The 20,633-nt window shown below is 41.4% G+C and overlaps 1 protein-coding gene, 1 long non-coding RNA gene and 1 pseudogene across 2 annotated transcripts; all 3 read right to left on the reverse strand.

Annotated features, from left to right (window-relative positions):
- Window positions 1–431: 431 nt before the first annotated feature.
- On the reverse strand, window positions 432–1,415 carry LOC147436420 (uncharacterized; annotated as a pseudogene).
- Window positions 813–3,443, reverse strand: LOC147436421 (uncharacterized). Its single transcript, XR_015185183.1, has 2 exons — window positions 3,312–3,443; window positions 813–2,142 (listed from the first exon to the last, which is right to left on the reverse strand). It is a non-coding gene; the product is annotated as an uncharacterized LOC147436421 (long non-coding RNA).
- LOC147436422 (small ribosomal subunit protein eS25y-like) lies at window positions 3,363–4,682 on the reverse strand. The gene is made up of 4 exons (XM_086489327.1): window positions 4,609–4,682; window positions 4,436–4,516; window positions 3,693–3,827; window positions 3,363–3,587 (listed from the first exon to the last, which is right to left on the reverse strand). The coding sequence occupies exons 1-4, from the start codon at window positions 4,609–4,611 to the stop codon at window positions 3,474–3,476; spliced, it is 333 nt and encodes a 110-aa protein (XP_086345453.1). The 5' UTR covers window positions 4,612–4,682; the 3' UTR covers window positions 3,363–3,473.
- Window positions 4,683–20,633: the final 15,951 nt, after the last annotated feature.

Below are 20,633 nucleotides of genomic sequence, written 5' to 3' on the forward strand. Positions count from 1 at the left end.
TCATGAAGAAATGAGCTATTTTTTTATCGCATTCTACACAAATGAGCCCTATGCACACATTCGATACAAGGTTGATATTTCCGATTGAAAATGAAAAATGCCAACGAGAATTATATTGGATATTAAATTCCAATGTAGAAAACTAGGCATTTTAGTTGTAAATCCCTATGAATACCTTGGATTTAGGCATAAATGAGTCTTGACATTAAAAAACAAGGTCTTAAAAATGGTTTTTTTTAAGCATTGCCTCCCTCTATGAAAAGGGATGATTGTTGAGTTTTTCAGCGGCACGATTGCAAGCTGAGACGAGCTTCTCTCTCTCTCTCTCTCTCTCTCTCTCTCTCACACACACACACACACACACACACTCAAGGAGAGTCATGAAGTATAGGAGAGGAATTGAACATACATACATACATCTTAGATTGGTGCTACAGAATAGTCGGATTAATTTGTTCATAAGTACATAAGCCAACAGCTTGAAGCACCGCATTCATGGAGGCTATGTAAGAGTTTGTTTTATGGTCAGAAAAGCGCCTGAGCTTGCTGGGACAATGGCCTCCTTAGCGGGATGACATTTGGCCAACCGCATCCGATATAGGTAAATGGGTTGGGCCACATGCTTGTAAGCCGAGGCAAAGATCAGGTACGTGAGGAGGTTGGGCACGCAGAGCACATCGCGCTTGTTCACGACTCGGTAGCTTAGCCCACTATCCATCACCACACGCCTCTCAAAATCCAACACAAAGGCGACATTTCCCACGCGAGGCGAGCCAATGGTGGCACCTGGGAACGCCACCTCTCGGCACCATTTGGCGCACTACGTGACTAGAGCACCGCCCTGGCTATGGCCCACGCACACCACGCTACGCACGTTGTGGGCCTGCATCCCTAAATTTTGCAGCACTAGGCATAGGTTCCGAGAGGATATGCCGCTATCTGTCACATCCTTGAGCACGAATTGAAAGCCCAGGTGTGCTCAGAGGGCAACGAGTGACGTGTACACGGGCTTGTGGCTTCCACCTTCAAATAGCTTCACAGGCTCCTGCCCTTATGCCACAAGCCCATTCATAAAGGATCTGAAGCTCCTACCCTTCTGCCAAGTCCGTGAGCACATCCACAAACCCCGTGCTCCACTCAGTAGGCTACGTCCCCCTGAAGGCCAACACCACGCTCTAAGGAAAGCTAAGAGGATTCAAGCTTTTGCTCATCAATATCAATCACTCGCATCTATACACAATCATTAGGTAGCACATGGAAGGGCTAATGAGACAATGTATGAGTAATTGTTGTGTAGTGCACCTATCAAGAGGATGGGTTGGACTCATTCTTTACATATCGTCTTCTTCAAAGTTCGTGTATCTCTCTTCACTCACTCCCTTTGCCATTGAATATCGTGATCCTCTTATCTCCATGTCGCCGCACACAAGAATATTACCACTCACATTACCTCAACAAGGTGCAAGATTGTCTACGAGCACTTGAGTTCATTCACCAATCTGGATCAAGGACTTCTGGTTGTTAGAGCAAAGGCAAGTTGTAGTTAATTTGTCAAAAGGAGGCTTGTGAGACTTTGTTGCAAAACTACTCTGGTGGGTGATTCAACAAAATCTGAAGTGTGCCATGACCTTTGCAAGAGTAGAGTATCTTCCTTTTTCGTGTAAGGGAAGGAATCGATCGACTTTGACGAACAGCTAATGATGGACGCGCATATAGGCTCGTGAGAGGCCATAATGACCCTAGAATCAAATGAGATCATGGGTAAGGTGGAAGGTGGCCTAGGAGAGATAAGATGCCAACATTCCCCACTAGGTGCACAAGGTACCACCACCACCTAAGCCTAAGGCAAATGTATGAACATAGAGGAAAAAAGTTTTACTTGCCCAATGTCACTCTTTTGGACATTGTCAGGCAATCCCCTCAGAATTAGATTCAATAATCAACAGTTAACATAATTCTTCCTATCCTTTTCAATTACTGCCTCGTGCTGCTGTGTGTTTGCTTTAGCTTGCCTTAAATTCACACAAATTCTGTCGACACATTTGTGTAACAAGACAAGCATACTGTCCTCGGTTAAAGGCATCCCTCTAATCCCCACTTTTTTGTCCAGCTTTCTCACATGGTGCCCACTGCTACAAATCCCTGCAAAACATGTAAGAGAACATACATTTAAAATCATTGAATGCGTAAAATGTTGTGCCAGCATGGAAAGACCATCGTTGCAAATTCAAGGTCGGCAACGAAGTCCTTTATCACTAGAGAAGGAGAATTTCAACAAGCTAAAGCACTAGCTCCCGAAGCAGCTTGTTGAAAAGCAACATGAGCTGAAGCCTAAACTGTAAGTAACAAAATTTGAGGAGCATCATAAGCTACCAGACCTCCTCTGATACCAAAAGAGTATATCTTGCTTTTGCTAAAACCTCTGAAGATGCAGAAATGAATTCAAAATCCTGGAAACCTTTACAGCAACATTCCCATGTAGCCTGACTAACCCAAAGACTGCACGAATGCTAATTGTGTTGAGATGGGGGCTTCCAATTTGAAATACACCAGCAAATTCTCTTCTAGTGAGGTAGAGAAAGCCAACCGGGCCCTCTCATTTCCTGGGCCCTTGCAGAATCCATTAGCAGGAGCTTCTGGTTTAAGTTTGGGAGGTACAATTCCTACCACATTCAGGGAGAAATGAGAACATCAGGAGGTTCTCAAAGGGGAAAATGATTGCTATTATTACAAGGGGTCATAAGTTACTGGCATAACTGAGGAAACGTACACAGGCAGTCAAATAACCTCATATAGCAGGAAGACATCTATAACCATGTTCAAGAGAGTATATAACTGCGGCTTTAGAATGTACAGCAGAGTATAAGGAGCCGCTCCAATCATTTTACTTTCCTAAACACGGCAAAGTAAAAGTCAGTTAAGCTTTTAGCATAAACTCAGGACACATTTACACATCCAAAGAACTGCTGAAGATTGATGCACAAGCAGGATTTGTGACAGCCAACAGGAATCATGTGATTTCCATCTCGAGTTTTGATGGTTTTCAAGCAAACCTACACCTCTCATTTCAGATATAAGTGGGACGCAAAACAATCCACATCCAAACTAATCGAATTTCACGACCTACACCTTGGGCTGACATGCAAAACATTGCAAAGTCACACAACTTACTGGTCAAACAAACCGCCACTTCATTAAAAGACCCAAAACAAGGATAAGAATCCTGCTTTTCACTGGGCCTACCCAATAACTTTAGTCACAACTATAGTTTTGAAATCTATAGAAAGCCTTGAGCAAGTTAGTGCACAAACCTTGTACATCCACTCGAACGGTAATTGAAGAAAAGAAACGAGCACTCAACAAACGGTCAAGGCAAAACCATTCCATTCAAAATTTTAGGAAAAATTCCGCCAATAACCATTGCCTCTCAAAACTGAATCAATTACAGAGTTCTCCATAGAGAAAATAGCCTCCTAAGTATTGGTAGCCCGAGTGTAAATTTGCTGATTTGAATGAGCAGCTACAAGCCTAATGGTGCCTCTGGCCATCAAGTCCATAATAGCTTTGCGAGCAAGTGACCCATTGATCTGATTGCATAGACCCACTCAATGAGTTCATATCATGTCCGAGAGAATCAGCAAGCCCTATTTCAAAAATGATAAAGAGTTTTTCAAGGATAAATAGAAACTCACCCTTAGTCGATCTGACAAGATGGATGGGGTAATAAGTTTGTACTTTGGAACCTCAGTCAGCAGCTTGTCATAAGTACCCTGATCAAACAAAACCATATTGTTGACCTTCTCTTTCTGCTTTCCCTTGCTCCATTTCTGCAGTCACCACATATGCAAGGCTTCAAGCAGCTAATTGTCGAAAGACCTTAACATAGAGGGCAGCAATTCATAGCAGTAGACCTAAGACCATATATTGCACAGGTCATTAAATCAAAAGCATAGAAGGATACACTTCAGCAAATTACGAAATGCCGCGATCACATGATGGCTTTAAAAACCTATAACATGATGATCACAGTACAACATCGTGATTGGTCCATACGTGGGCCAAATCTAATCCTATATAGAGTGCCCCATCTTCAATATCATCCAAGGAACAAAAACAGTCCTTTATTGCAACATTACTCATCAGCATCACCAGCTCTACAAGTAGAGCTACTATATACATGCAGCACACCGCACACCCGGACGTCCATCAATAGGAGAGACCGCAGAGTTACGCAGACTGAACAGAATGGAAGTAGAACGCGATAAGTGCTCACAAGCCTATTTCAGCACCAACGTGCGACTACATCTCCACTCCACCAAGTAGAAATATGTAAAACCTAAGCAAAATCACAATGCGGACATGGACTCTCTCTTCTTGTAACTAAACACATCAGCACAGAACGCAGGGCCACCCACAAAATCGGTTAGACACTCACCTTCTTCTTCTGCTTGCCGCCTCCTCCGCTGCTCTTAGCGGGCTTCGCGGGGGCTGAGGAGGCCTTATCCTTCTTTGGGGCCTGCGCAAGACAAGCGTATGAGCGCGATGGCACAGCTCAAAGGGCGATCACCCATGAAATTTTCGATCAGATCAGCAACAAAATGAACTCACCATGATTCGCTTCCCAGCAAAGGCAGACGTGAGAAAGAGCTTGCTACAATTGCTCTAACGAAGAAGAACGTTGAACAAACCCTACAAAGCTACATTGAAACCTTTTATGAAGTCCGCCCAACTCGTCGGTAGAAAGGGAGAAAAATTTTAGGGAAAATTACCAAAATACCCTTCTAATTTGCGGAAATTCCCAAAATACCCCTCAAATTTCAAAAATTCCCAAAACACCCCCAATATTTTATCACAAATTCCAAAAATGCCCTTCAATTTTTTCAAAATTCCCAAAGTACCCCTGGTCGTGAGATTAAATTTCTTTAAAGACGGCGAAATTTGTAGCTTTTCATAAGAAGATTGACTGTCTATCAATACAAGATGCTACAGCTAGAATTTGGGTATGTTACGTAGGCTTGGAGATGAATTTCTTCATTATTTTTAGACATAATTGCCCTTTTTGCAAGGTAATTTGTGACAAATTACATGCTAAGCACTCAAAAACTAATCTAAATTGTCACAAAGGAATAAAGATTAAAAATCTTGCACAATCAAACCAAAATAGATGCAAGGGTATTTTGGTAATTTTTGAAATTTGAGGGGTATTTTGAGAATTTCCACAAATTAGAGGGATATTTTGGTAATTTTCCCAAAATTTGAATTAAGAATTTTCACACAAGCCATGGAAAAATCATAGAGAGTTGTATGCCCTTGGAACCTAGAAAGAGGATCTATGGTTCTAACTAGATGGTCACGTGTCAAATCATTCAATTAGTTCACCCCTAGCTTTACACATTACTCTGTAGGCCACTATCGTTCGATGTTGTGCGATGCATGATGCCAATAGTAGACAGCACCACGGCCACTCATGCTATTTAGAGATGTAGATGGTAGAACTCATTAGAAGGTCCTTCCTCGTTGTAAATATGTCTTTTCAACACATCCTCCAAACATTCAACATAATGCAAATTTTTTCGGCCTAACCCTTTACATGCACCCCATTTTTTCCCACTGTTGTTTGAGATCTCGCAAGCTCTTGAATGATTATCTAGCTCGGCGATGCCGAGTATTTTCCCTACTTCTTCATTGGCAAAGAAGTTAGTAGACAGCCAAAGCTTTCATCAATCCACATCCCATGCTACCGAATATGTAATGGAATTGATAATCACCTATTTATTGCAGCTGACATGTGGCCAAAAGCATCAGCAGTTATTGGACTATGCGAAAAGATATATAGTTTATGTACATTATATGATTTAAGTGCTCTTTATGAGCTTTGGCCATTTATGACCGACCGGCTAGTTTGTACTCACTTTGACCATTCAAGAAATCTATTAAAGTAAATATGTGCAAGAAGGAAATGGTCACTCTTGCATGGGGGGAGATTGCACCCAGTGTTTGTGTCTTCTTGTCTCCTCTCCTCTCTTCTCTCTCGCCATGTCGGCGTAGCACTCCGCTCTAGGAGGTGCGCATGCACGGGCTCGCTTGCACTTTCCCGCTCTCTGTCTTTTTCTACACATTTAAAGATTGATTATGGTTCGTGCGATTATCCAAGTATATAGCTTTTGTCAATTCATGGCTTGCAATATGTTGTTTTCGCTATTTTGCAGGGCTCGCTGCACTCCCATTTGTAGCAGTGGTATCAAAGCCATGTTATGCTCTTGGGTTTACAACGATCATGGCTATGGAGATTTTCACTATTAAAGATGAGTTGTGCTTTCCCTGAACTTGATTTTGTTATTTATGATTGCAAGTAGACGATTAATACTAATTTCATGAGGATCGTAAGAGTAATTGTATTGTCTAAACTTGTGAAATCATTAATTAGTGAATAAAATTGATCACATGATTAGTTTAATTAGAAACCTAATTGCAATGATTAGTTGGGTCAGATACATACATTGTACCTTATACATGGCTAGTCATATATGTATATGTGATACATATACGTATATGTTTGTAGAAAGAAGCACTAGATGAACCATAGTAGAGGAAGAAATTGAGGCGGCTATTGTTTAAATAACCCTAAGGGACCTTTAAATTGTGTTCGGAATCAAGGAAGTATGTCCAAGGTTGTACGCCAAATACAACATACGCGTAGTAGGCACACGTAGGTATAAGATGAAGGAGAAGAGGAAGGAACAGGAATAAAAAATAAAAAAAATGGAGTATGTATAATTTGGATCAAGGGGAGTGGCGGTACGACGACCTCTTGCAGGTCCGGGATTTAGGCGGGCGGCCTGCTCTCTTACATTACACGTTACAACGACGACATGCTGCACATTTTGGGTGTCGTGGGCTGACGTTGGCACAACAACCGCATTGTCTTTGTCCGACGAGGGCCAATAGTGGTGGGTGACCTACCACCCGACAACGTCAATTGCATGCAACAAGCACAACTGGTTGATGTTGCGCCGTTTCCTTTCAATAAAGTACTGCTGCCCATGGATTATAGCTCAATAGTGCACCTTTCAGCAGACTAGATTCACCACAAGTTATATGTCGCTTACTTTTTTCTTCCCTGGTTCGTTCCTACTCTACCTACTACAAGTCCCCCAGCCACCCAGACACACATCATGTTTCTTTCTTCAACCACTTCTTATAATTTGCATGTATTTTCTCTCTCTCCCTCTCGTCAGTTAACAGCTTCCAACAATTGGCTGCGCACCACCAACCACCATGCAGTACTCAACACATTGCAACTATGGTTGCATGACCACTCACAATCTCTCTCTCTCTCTCTCTCTCTCTCTCTCTCTCTCTCTCTCTCTCTCTCTCTCTCTCTCTCTCTCTCTCTCTCTCTCTCTCTCTCTCACACACACACACACACACACATATGCATTCGAGCCATCATCTGCCAATTCCCATTGCAGCTTGACTCTCTCTTTCTCTCAGAGTTTCCCACACACACTCAACACACCCCTTCGTAACAGACTTCTCTCTGCCTCTCACATCCATGCAGCCATCGACAATCATCTGCGAGCGTCTCTCTCTCTACCCCTCGTTTACACCACACACCCAATCCCTCACAGTCTTCTTCTCTCTCTCCCCCCGACTACCTACAGAGCCGAACAATGTCAAAGCTCTTCAACAGGTGATCGCGATCTCTTTCTCTCCCCAGTACAATTGAGTACAACGACAGACATTGACAGAGCTCTGCAGCAACCGCTGCAATACTTTCTTGGACAGGGCCAGCGCCAATCATCAGACATTGATGTTCATTTTTTTATTTTTATTTTTGTACCCAGACATTGGCTTAGATCCATAAGGATTGTATGAGTTTATTCCCGATTCCTCTTGGTCCCTTGCTGAGGTAAATCTAGAAGCACTTATTGCACATTGCTCCTTGGTAGACCGTCTCCTTTTGGACCCCTATTGAGATGCAACCATTTCTCGTTTTGGTCCCCTGTTGAGATAGGTTTAGGAGCACATATCTATATCCTAACTCTTGTTTCCCTTTTATCTTCCCATATTAAATGATCAGTTTAATATGAGAAAATCATTTGGTAAAGTTAGATATTATATTTTATGACATAATCACGTACAAAAATGACAAGCATCAAAGTCTCAAAGTGCAGTTTGATTTTACATTGCAACAAAAACAAAAATGTGACTAACATTAAAAATAAAGAGAAATGGTTTAGAGTGTCCTAGATTTTGAGGGGCAAACTTCACGAGGGTGCACTCAACCTTTGGTGCTGTGAATTTGTTCAATTGCTCACACAATGTCCAACATTTCCATGCATGAAGCCCATGGTTTGTATCTCACACCACGAATACATCTTCTCTTCAATATCCTTGAGCTCCAAAATGGCCCTAATTTGATCATCAAAGGTGGAGGACATGATCAGGTCTCTTCCACAAATGTTGCACCTATTGAAAGGTATAGAATTTTGACCATGGTAGACATCAAACACAATAAAATTGACCATGATACATTGATAGCCTCTCTGGGCTATCAAAGTGGTGAGCTCAACAACACACTAATTGGTCGTATTAATGGCCAGGTTGGTCAAAAGACAATAAAGAGGAATCTTTGACAAAAGTTGATTGTGTAGCACAATATGTGCATCAATACACCCCACAAAATATGACTATCAACAATAGAGCCAAAGAGATCGCTTAATGGTTCATTGCCAACATTTTGCGGGTTTATGATCATTGAAGTCATTGCACCTATCAATGGAGTTACATGTGCAACCGTCAGTGCATATGCGGTGACCATAAATATTGCATCATGGAGAGTAGAGAAAAAGCAGGAACGGGATTTTTTTGTACCTCGATTTTGCCATTTTCAGGCCCTGAAACATTGTTTTTGGCATATTTACATCACACAAATTTAGATGGATATGATCCAGTACTCTAGGTAGGGATTTTGGCACATTTTGAACACAATGGCAATGTTTATATCTGAAACTCTATTAAATAATACAGCAAGTGCAACAATAGCAGGTTTTCTTCTGTATTTGCAAGTCAAAAAACATTGTTTTTGGCTTATCTCTCACACTCAGACTTAAGTATATGATCTAAGAATCTCCCTTAAGGGTTCTCAACATTTTAAACACAATGGAAATATCAAAATTTTGAAATTTTGAACACTGAATTTTTTGCAGTAACCTGCAGTAATTTCTATGGATGGAAGCTTTGATAGTTGGACTCCTACACTACAAAGCATTATGTAGTTTGCATCTTTGGATATGAATATCACACTATGGTACTATTTGAGAGATGATTTAACTTGTTTTTTTGTATGCAAGTGTTGATTTGGGATGGGGCCTTCCGATTGATACTCATTCAAATGCAGTTTTATGCATATTGAGATTGTGTGGGATTTCAGAGAGGTTGTAGCACTTGGCTTAGTGCTTCTCGGTTATGTATGTATATGTGGATATAGATTGAGCTAGTTGCACCTCATAGGTTGCAAATTCATAGGTGTACAACTTGCGAACAAATGGAGTTGTCCAAAGAGCTACTTGTTAAGCCTCACGGACACCCTATCACCTTCGACGGACGCATATTATTTTACCGAGTCATGGATCGGCTTGTCGGTCCAATAGGTGTGTAGGTGATCGCTGATGAGAGACGGACCACTTATTTATTTTTACAGTAGTTTTGCAACGACCGACCACTGTGGGCTCCATGTGTGAATGGGTCAAACTCTTATAAAAGGTCCATTTGACTTAAAAATCCTCATTCTCAGAGGTGTAAGCTAAGAAGTGCTCTTGCTCTTTCTCTGTCTCCTTCTCCTTCGTGTGCTCACAGGTGTGTGTGTGTGTGTATTCTTGAGAGAGATAGAGAGAGAGAGTGTGTGTGTGTGTGTGTGTGTGATCGAGCATTGCGGCGGCATTGGCGACGACATTGGCGGTTGAGCGTGGCATCGATGGCGGCTCCTTCTTCTTTGCAACACGCCTTCTTCTTTGCAACACGAGATCCTTCACGACGGAAGAATTGAGCGGTGAGTGACACACCCCTGCCCCTTTGAGCTTGCTAGGCTCTTCTAGTTGTGTGTTTGCAACCTTTCGAGGCTTGCACATAGTGCACAGGCAAGTTCCCAGCTTCGACACGTACGACAAAGCATACATTTTTGGCGCCGCTGCCAGGGAATGCCTTGCATTAAGCTTGAGGAGCACTCATTGCTACCTCTGGAAGCCTTTCTTCCTTCTTTTTTTTGTTTTTTGTTGTGTTGTGTGAGAACTGTTAAGTGGTTGCAATGGGTAGATTAGGAGGTTTTTGTTAGCTATTGTTAAGTGACTGTAAAGGGCAGATTAACAGGTTTTTGTCAGCTTCTGTTAAGTGGCTGTAAGCTTTATTAGTGCTGCATTTACTTGTTTTTGTTAGTTTTGCAAGATGATCTGTAATGTGCAGGTATTAGTAGATCTGTTAGTGAGTGAAGACAGTGAGAAGTAGAGTTGATTGTCTATGAGTGTGCAGTGTACTGTGTTTGGCAGTGTGTTAGCAGAGGTATCTAATGTTAATTAGCTGTGTTAGGTAAAAAGAGGTTAGACAGAGCTCACAGGAGTTGTTGTGTGCACGTGGGAGCTCGGTGTCCACGCGGCCACATTATTCTTTATAAAAAATTTAAAAAAAATCATAAAAAACGCTCGGGATATTCGGGACTAAAAAGAAAACTCAAAACAAAAATTTAAAAAAAAACTATCTTAAAAGGAAGGAATCGGGACCTTTCCCCAAGCCCAAGCCTTAGTCCTAAGTCTTACGATATACTATACATACCACTTTATATATAAAGACTAGGACCTCAAGCGAAGGGAGGGCATGTGGGACAAGTTCCTCGAGTCCTCCACCATCCCCTTCACACTCCTTTGGACTTACTAATTCTAGCCCTCTCCCCACATAGGAAAAGACTAGTTTCAGGATTTCGAGGGCTGTACGTAACCGAATCGGGGGCTGTAAAGCATGGCACGTACCCCTAGCCAAGACGCTCATTTTGAGCTATCACACACCATTTTCCGTGGCTTGGTTAAAACAAGGGACCAAAAATAAGAAAAAATTGGATTGTAAACACCTTAAAAACTAGGTGAACGGCCTTCACAAGCACTCACCAACACCTCTAGAGTGTTGAGGTCACATGCACCTACTCTCTGGTTTTGTACTAGAGGAAGAGCACATAGAGAGTGTCTCCGTTTACGTGGGCACTCATTATTCCTCTACCTTAGGCTCTAGGCCCTCAGCGCGAACCCAAGGCAGTACCACTCAGGACCCACATATTGCGTCTAGTGACTCTTCCTCTTACTACGACGTCATGGAGGGTTACCCAATGCCTAATCCCGATAGCTCAAGACAAGACATGCATGTCATGGGTCCACGGTCCGGGCCGAGCATGCTTAGCGCTTGAAGGAAACCTTTAGTAGAGCCACTCGCGGCGAACATGGAGCTAACGATGTAAATGAGGGGGGTGGGGAAGGAAATTCGTCATTCATGACCAACGTAGACCCCATGCTCCTGGAGAATGCACACGTGAATACTCCATTCACTGTGCACCCTTACTCTTCAGAGCTATTCTCCTCCGAGCTTATATTACCTGATGGTAGAAGCCTTGCCGAAGTACAAGAGGTTGAGCGGTATATCATTGCGGCTAGGGAAAAGGAAATCGAGAGCTTACGTGGGCAGAGCAATGAAGAGAGTTAAAGAGAAAGCCCCTATGTCAACATTCATGCAAGGCGAGCAATGGAGTGCTCTTGAATTAACGACCACTAAGGGCCAACCCATAGAGAGCCACATTGCATTTAGTTCAAAGGACACCCCTACCACCTCAATCCTAGATGGAGCATTTCTAAACAAAAACTGGGAGTATGAGCTATAAACGGAGACTTTAATCGACCTATACACAGGTCACACCTATCACGTGGGTTGGTTAGATGTCCTACAATCCACAACAGGTGCTACTAGTGTAGAGGATCATTAATAAAGAGTTTGTGAGGTCATCCATAGGTTTATTGAGCTGTAGAGTCAGAACAAAGGGATCCACATGCCTTCAACGGGTCTCATGAGATTCTTGGATACAGGGAAGGCTAAGCAACCAACCTTATCGCAAATGGAGACTCCCTCGGTAAGTCCGATGGATCCTCCATATGTTGTTTTGCTAGGGGTCTCAGTAGAATCTGAGCCCATAAGTGATAGCTTTACCTTTCCAAGTCTAGCTCATCTTTCTCTTGATGACACCACGGCTACCATGCCTACCCCGGTGATGGGCATGCCAAGAAATAGGCCATGGACCTCTTTTGTCAGTAAAGCACCGCTACATGGTAGCTCAATTCCTACAACAATACCTACAAGTGTATACCAATCATATACACCTATGGGTCCTCGTACTCATGTAGCTCCTACCCCTCCCATTGTTTCAACAACCTGGTTACATCTCAATAGGGTCCAAAAGGAGGTAGTCTATCAAAGAGCAACGTGCATCTAATGGAGCTTAAAAGACCTTAGGGTTAGCTTCATTAAAGACCTCCAAAAGTTAGTGTTAAAAAATCCTTTGACCTTGCGCAAGCTATGGTTAACCTCGAGGTGGGAATCCTACCCAAGCATGAGGTGCTAAGATGCTTAAAGTGGTTGTGGGAACCTTGCCCAAAGCTTGAGGTGATTTTTATGCTTAAAATGACTAAGGTTCTTGAAGTGTTCAATTCAAAGATAAAGAGGCATCAACGTTTCCATGCTTGATTGACTAAGTGCTTGAAGTATTCAGTTCAAACCAAATGACTTAAAAAGCATAAAAGACATATGTTTAAAAAATTATCCATGTGTGGCCCTCATGATGTGCTTGAATCCTATTGGATAAGCTTTAAAGGGGTCCAATGAGAATTTAGATGCATAAAAATAAATAATTAAGTTCTTTCTCTCAAAGAGGAAAAAGAGGACACATGTCCCAAATGTTATAATTAAATATTAAGAGAGAGAGAGAGAGAGAGAGAGAGAGAGAGAGAGAGAGAGAGAGAGAGAGGTGTGGACCAAGCATGAGAGGGGGGCATACTCTCCCCCACACACACATTCTCTCATTGTGTGTAGTGCAAAGTGCAAGAGCTCCATCTCCTTCTCCAAGCTTGTTGAGAAGTGAAGAGCCTACAACAACAATCTTGGCTATGGAATGCAAATCCAACCAATAGCCATGCTTCAATGCTTAAGCTTGCCATCTTCTTCATCTTCATTACTATGCTATTATGCTATGCTAAGCAAGAAGAGTGATGATAAGTGAGGAACTATTTCTTTCTCCTATGAATGATTCTTCTTCCTCTTCCCTACCCTCATTCCCCGCCAGCTCTCTCCACCTTCGAAGGTGTTTGAGACCTTGGGACTGAGGCTTGGGATAGTTAATGCTTTTTGCAAAGTTTATGCTATGCTCGTGATACATGAATCTTTCCATCTTCATAGCATCACCAAGGTCACTAGGAACACAAAGATTGTATTGTACAAGTCTCTCTTGATGGGAGAATCTATGATACAAACGCCTTTTGGAGGGGGGACCGCCGGCTCCAAGTAAATCCGGTCCTCAACTATTGTCATGTTCTCTAATACTCTCTCTCTTGCAATAGTATTGTTCATGCCAAGTTAATTAAGTATTATGTTTATGTTGCTACCATCAATTAAGTTCACCCTCTATGTTCTCAAAGTGATCTCACAAAAATGCTCACCCTAATTCTCTTAATTTCGCTATTCTCAAAGTTCATAGGCCATTTGCATTACATGATTATGATAGGCTGTCAGTGGTTTCTTTCTACAATCATCCTATGAAAGATGTTGCATCCGACATTGATGGTTTTGATGGTGATAGTGACATGATTCAAGAGCCATTTTGAGAGGCACCATGGACCCTCGACCATCGTGGATCAACCTTTTGGCCCAATGTGGAGAAGTAAGATTTCTTTGCTCAGTAAGTTATGAAGAAATTTAAGCTACAAATTATAATTTTCAATGAAGTGTCCAATGATGTATGTCTCGTGTTTTAGGTGGCTCTTAGAGACATTCACCAGAGTTGGTGATGCAGTCTTTAATTGTTTTGTTGGTTGCAGTGGCTTGGCAATGGAGTTTGAGAGTCTACTTTGGCATTGCATCAGCATCAAGTGTGTTTTGAGCACATGTGTGCCACAATAGTGGCTTTTGAGTGAGCTTGAGTCAACTATGCATTTTGTTGATGTGTCACAACACATGGAGACAAAGCCACCCATATCACAACCACAACACCCCCATCTCCCTATGCTATTGCTTTACCCACCCCCCAGTACACATCTATCTATAGTGCTAGGTGGGCCACCATACAACCCACCCCACCATCCCTTTTACCATTTTATGGGCCCCTCAACATTGATGATGCCTTTACAGGCTCGTCGACCACCACATCACATGCCACTCTTTCCCTTGCTACCCATGGTGCCATCAACACTCTTTATAGGCTCGTCGATCACCACACCATAGGCCATGCTTTCCCTTGCTACCCATGGGGCCACCACCTATACGTACACAGATAAAATCGCCTCCACCTAGACCATGATGTATACATTGTATTTTCTATTTCTTATAAACTCATGTAATTGGGCATATGGAATTCAATACTCTAATTGTTTTTAATGATCCTTTTTAAATTTTGCAATTGATTGTTGTCGATTTCACAAGGTCAATTTAGTGCATGTAAGTGGTGTAAATGTCACTTTGATAGTGACGTTTTATATTTAATTCAATCGATAGTCTTTATTTTTGAAAGCGACTTTTTTTTTAATGATATATTTTATTCAACGCACAATATATAATATGCATCACGCAAAAGTGATGATGTGAATGGCTTCAAACAATAAAGTGATTCTAATTTTCTTTAAAGTAAAATTCAACTAAACATTTCATTCGTTCGTAGTTCTCTTCGTACTTTTTCACGAGCTACTTTTCTTGAGTTTTTTTTTCCATTCTCCTTTCTTCAATACAAAATACTATGCCAAGAGGGAACCACATACAACACAATGAGCACGGGCAAGTTGCTGAGCACGGAGGACCTTTTGGCTATGGTCGAGCAGCCCCACTTGTCGACCCAATCAACAATCCTCATGTTGAGTATATTTTCAATACTTTGCATACAATTCTTACCTTTTGTGAACTGCAAAGTGAATGCAACAACTATGAAGCTGTCCTCAAAACCTACAAAACCATGAAATCCCTCTTTACGACCTTGCATGAGCTAGATGTTGTTGAAAATCCAATTGAGGAGGATGTCGAGCATTGTGACGCTCTTACCCTCAATGCAGTATTGAATTGGGGGAGCTTGGATATCATAGAGCAAACAAGTGTATAAACTTTGAGAGGCATGAGGAGGCTTGGACACAAGTCGCCTTGACAGATGTGTCATCCGACGTTTTTCGAGCTTTGCCAGAGATTTATGTGGCGTACAAAGGGCAGAGGAAGTGATTGCACAATGATTCGATTCCAAATCAGTGAGATGTGGCCTGTTGAATGCGGTGCCAGTTAGGTGCATTGTGGTAGCAGATGAATTTTTTTTGTTTTGGTCGCTTCAGTTGAGGAGCTCAAAAAATTCAAAAAGTGGCTTTGCTTGCCCAAGGTGAAGATGAGAATTGGGTCTACAAGTGGCATTTTATTGCTCAAGAGGAGGAGCTCAGTGTTGTAAACGGAAAGCAGTTGAATTGGAAGGGAAAAATGAATTTCCTAGAAGGTTTTAATTGATGGTTTTGAGGAGTTTGGGAGGTAGAGGAGGCCGAGTGCACCCGATGATGCTAGGTGGTCGGGCAGTTGATCCCACATGTGAGGGCGGGATCATGAGAGCACGGTTTAAAGGCAAACCTGCACCAAAAATTAGGGTTAGGTTTTGTCCATAAGGTCGTAGCCGACCACATCATGGTCCACAACTCTTGAATAGACAGTGTTCCTTTGGCAGTGATGGTAGTCCCAAGACATAGCAATCACATTGGACCTCCAAGGTTAGCAGCTCGAGAAGAGACACCTATTGAGAGATGTTGAGAAATTTCAATTTGTAATCTGCTAGGGTTTTCGTGGCAAGCATTTCAGGATGCCCTACTCTGCTAGAAGCTACACTTCGAAGGAAGATATCTGAAGGTATGTAACTTTGGGTAAATTTTTTCTTCAAAGCTTACCGCGTCCTTGCAACAAGGATAACGACAATAGCGACGACGATAATAAAAATACATTGTATGCTAATGCTACATAAATAAAAATATAAACCCTAAATCTGTTTGGCATTATTTTACTCATTGGTTTCATTCAAGATAACCCTTATGCTAATGTTGTTTATATAAAGATGTAAATTCTAAAGTCGTTTGACATTACTATACGGGTTGGTTTCGCCCAATTGGTTTCGCCCAAGTTAATGTTAAAGTAGTGTTGTTTACACATTTTGCCATAGATTGAAGTGCATAAAAGTTTCTTTTTCAAATTACCACATGAGTGAAACTTGTTTTAGCACAAAGTGTCATTTACGATGAATATATGTATTGCAAAGTGGATGATGATCACTCCAAAAACAAAAGAAATCTTGAGAATCTTTGAGGATCCGATCAATAGATTTCCAAAAGTGCTTGCCATGAAATGCTCGCCGAACACATCCTATAGGGTGGAGCTTACTCCAGGGGAACACATGGGTATGGCAAAGCCTAAATTTCATACAAAATATATCAACATTGTGAAGAAGAAATGTCAAACACTCAATGAAGCAGAGACACAACCAAAGAAGCTTGCAAAATTCAACAAATTGAAGCAATAATTACAAAATATGAAGAGAAAGGGGAGATACGTCTAATAGTGTGGTGGATACCTACAACAAGTGTTCGCTTTACTGAAGAAGATATGAAGCCATTATTCAAGGACACATTTGGTTAGGAGACCTTGATGATCCTTTGAATGTAATTGTGGATCATGGTTCTGAAATAAATCCCATGTCAAAGAGTTTGTATTTGAAGGGGACATGGCCTATTGAAACAAACCATGGATGGATGATTAAAGGAGCAAATACCTTACCAAGAGATATATACAAAGCATGCCCAAATGTCAAGGTCACTATAGGGGATGTGAGTGATGGCCAACACCTTTTTGTGCAAGAACACTCATCCTATTCACATACTTTGACACCTTAAATTAGAGAATCGAGACTAAAGTTCTTCATGACGGCTAAGCAGATGCTAGGATTAAAAGTAGAGATGGGAAAAATTTTGTGCAATTTTTGACAATTTGTGCATATCATATAAAAAACAGGGATAGCTTTTGAGAACATCTTCAAGGGTCAATCAAGAGTTTAAATAATCCAAGACAATATAAGATTTTCTAGGGATACCACTGTAAACAAGACCGTGATGGTACATTGAAAGAAGAGCTAAGGAGCTCTCACCTACCTTTGATAGCCAAGAGACTTTTTCTTCATGATCTTTGGGGTTAAATATAGAGAGTTCAATATCTTGCAATAAGTTCAACGACTTATGTAAGCGGGAGAAATGACATGTTTGAGCATGCAAAGTGAGTTTTGGGGATGTGAAGCTATTGAACCAGATGAAGTCATCCCAAGGGTTTTGGAAGAAGTTTTTGTTGTGGATATAATTTTAGATTTTGAAGAAATTATGGTTTCCAATAAAATAATAGAAATGATGTTGTGAAGATACATTCCATGATGAGTCTCTAGTTTTGAGTGATTTATGAGATGTAGTAGAAGCACATGTGGAAAAAAAGTACAAGATAGTTTCAAAGAAAGTGAAACCTATGGTTGCACCTCTTCTTGAGGGAAGTGACGAGAATATGGAGAAGTCATCAAGAGAGTCAATTCTCATGATTCAAACAAATGAATATTGGACACAAATTTGTAGTGGAAACATTGCAAAATTGGGAAAGGTTTTCTTTCAAAAGAAGAGGTTAAGTGATTTTGTGAGATGATTTCAAAGCATGGGAATGCATTTGCATTCCAATCTAGTGAGATTAGATGTGTTGATTGAAACATCATTGCTCTTATGGTGATTTTCATAGTATGACACTTGCCGTGGACTTTAAGACGGCCTTTAGTTCCTAAGGCACACTTATCAAAGCTTATTGACTTGTTGAATAAGAAGATTCATATGGGGATTTTAGAGGGATTGTAGAGCCATCTTGTGTTCCATATTCAAATCGATGGCTTACAGCTCTGAAGAAGAATGGAACTTTGAGATTTATTGAGGATTTGCAGCAAGTGAATAAGGTTTAAAATACGAAGGAAGGACCCGTTGTGGATAAATTTGCTTAAACTTTTGTAGGAAGGGCTATCTACCCTATGGGAGAATTGTACTCTAGATATGGTCAGTTTTAGTTAGTACTGGAAACTAGGAACCTTACAACAATGAGGACTACATTAGAGTTGTAAGGAGGAGGTGAACCTTACCTCATGGTGCAACTAATTGAGTTGCTCATATGATGGATGGGATGAGTTAAGGGATTTCATTCCTCGGATCACTATGCCTTTTATTGACAAATTTTCAATAAAGGGGTGTGAAGAGGGTGAAAAATAGGAGTCATTAGATTAGAGGGGGTGGATTTTGTCTTGATTTCATGATGCTACGTATCCACAAGGAGAAACTATGGCCCAATGTTTGAGGAAGGTATGTCTTAGCTTAGCCTTGAACTGGTTATAAATTCAAGATAGCCGGGTTGAGAGGAGATTAAAAAGGGAAATTTCTACTTGGATTTTGCAAGAAGACAAGCTACTAATAATGGCTATAGATTAAGACATAGTGGAAGCTGTGTTGGCAAGAATAACAAATCCTTATTTTTTATGAGAGGTTTAGGGTTTTGGGGATGAAGCTACGAAGCTTCAAAATTCTCAAAGTGAAGATAAATGTAATGAAAATTAATTCCGGGTGCACAAAATCTGCTATACTGAAGACAAAGGCAATAGACAATGACAGGGTATTCCTTAAGCAAAGAAGCCACAAGCTAACCTATTAGGACTTGATCTATTCAAAGACGGAACTACCCCTCTGACTCATTTCCCAACATTTCAAAGTGCAAAACCGCCACGATACACTGAACCTATGTTGCATGTAGCGGTAATAATGGCGACAGGGCTAGCAAAAAGAAGAATAGCTAGTTGTGACTTTGGAACTTACATCTTAGAGAATCTAGTCAATGCAAACTTAAGGGGAAGCGACAGAGGCAAGTCATGTATGAACGTTGGACCAATGCTTACCCGGATAGCTTACCAAGCACTCGGCATGATTGATAACCTTCCTGAAGCAAAATCTCAACTAGACCTATTACACAAAGCAAAGCACGTAGTGCCAGAAGTAGGCAGCACATCTGCATCCCCCAGTCAAAGAGGACCAGAAGAAAGTTCATAAAGACAAAGTCCTCTGACAGTGAGAGAACTGACTCTGATATACATTTGAGCGGGGGAATAATAGGTAAAGATGATGTCCCCTCTGAGGAAGAAGTGGATGTAACAATTTCTCTAGAGCGCAAACCAAAGGAAGCGTCTGAACAAATTCCTCTCCCACAAACACAAAGAACCATGTAAGAAGTGCAAAAGGCACCAGAAGAGTGAGAGTCAATGAAAGAAAATGTGGAAGAGCAAGCCCAATCAGCAAATTTTGAAGAGCTTGATGCCAAGATGGACAATCTCAAGGAAGAACGCCGCCAAAAAGCTCAAGCAGAAGTGGATTTGGCTGCAGACACCAAAAGGAGGATAAGTGAGACTTTAAAGCAAAAACTAGAATAGAGAAAGGAGGAGGAGTCAAAATGCCAAAGAGTAGCAGATCCGGAATCGTCACTCGACAACCCTCTTGAACATCAAGAAGATGCCAGCAAGGATGAATCCCAAGCGGTTGAACATCAACTAGAGATTCCCGAGTTAGCACCAAGGGAAGACACAAAAGCAGATGAATATATTGCAAAACAACCCTCCCCTCTCCAAAGTTCAAACTTACCATAGATGGAAAGCACACCAAAGGGAGAAGTATTGGTTGACGCGGTGGTTGAAGTTCAAGAAGAACAATCAAAGGAAAAGAAAACCAGGGAAGACGTTTTCAAAGGGAAACAAAAAGTGGAAGCCGAAGCAGTTGAGATGATTGAACAATTCAACATAGATGACCACTTGGAGAGGCTAAGGCTTCAATATAAATGTCAACGTGTAATAATCCAAGTAAAGACCCAAGATGTTCACAACGCAAGAGCGGAATGTGCAAAGGCCCGCCAAGAAATCAATCGATTAGTGCTCCAAGCTGAGCAATTGCAAAAAGACAAACACAGGCTCATAGATGAAGTGGCCAAGGAGAAGAAAGACGCACAACTGTATTATGAGGCCTTGAAAAAGGAATTTTTTGTGCATACAACAAAACAAATCAAATTCAAGCATTAGAGGAGGCTATGGAAAAAGAGCAAGCCAAATACACAAAGCTTTGCATGTCATACGATTCAGTCAAGAGCACCCTCTCAACCCTCTTGGAAAATCAAGATAAAAACCCATATATCTCCTCGTAACAATCCGTATCAAGTGAAGAGGAGATTCAGAACTTAAAAGCAGAGCTAGAGAGAGAAAAGGTACAAACACAGAC

The sequence above is a fragment of the Adiantum capillus-veneris genome, chromosome 18, assembly GCF_014529385.1.
Source record: "Adiantum capillus-veneris isolate H3 chromosome 18, ASM1452938v2, whole genome shotgun sequence".
In the NCBI taxonomy this organism is placed as follows: domain Eukaryota; kingdom Viridiplantae; phylum Streptophyta; class Polypodiopsida; order Polypodiales; family Pteridaceae; genus Adiantum; species Adiantum capillus-veneris.

What these genes read in the sequence shown, in the direction of transcription:
- LOC147436422 (XM_086489327.1), bottom strand. An exon ending in GCGGCAAGCAGAAGAAGAAG is followed by an intron (nt 3,828 to 4,435) that starts GTGAGTGTCTAA and finishes TGGTGACTGCAG; the next exon opens with AAATGGAGCAAGGGAAAGCA. An exon ending in TCTTGTCAGATCGACTAAGG is followed by an intron (nt 3,588 to 3,692) that starts GTGAGTTTCTAT and finishes CTATGCAATCAG; the next exon opens with ATCAATGGGTCACTTGCTCG.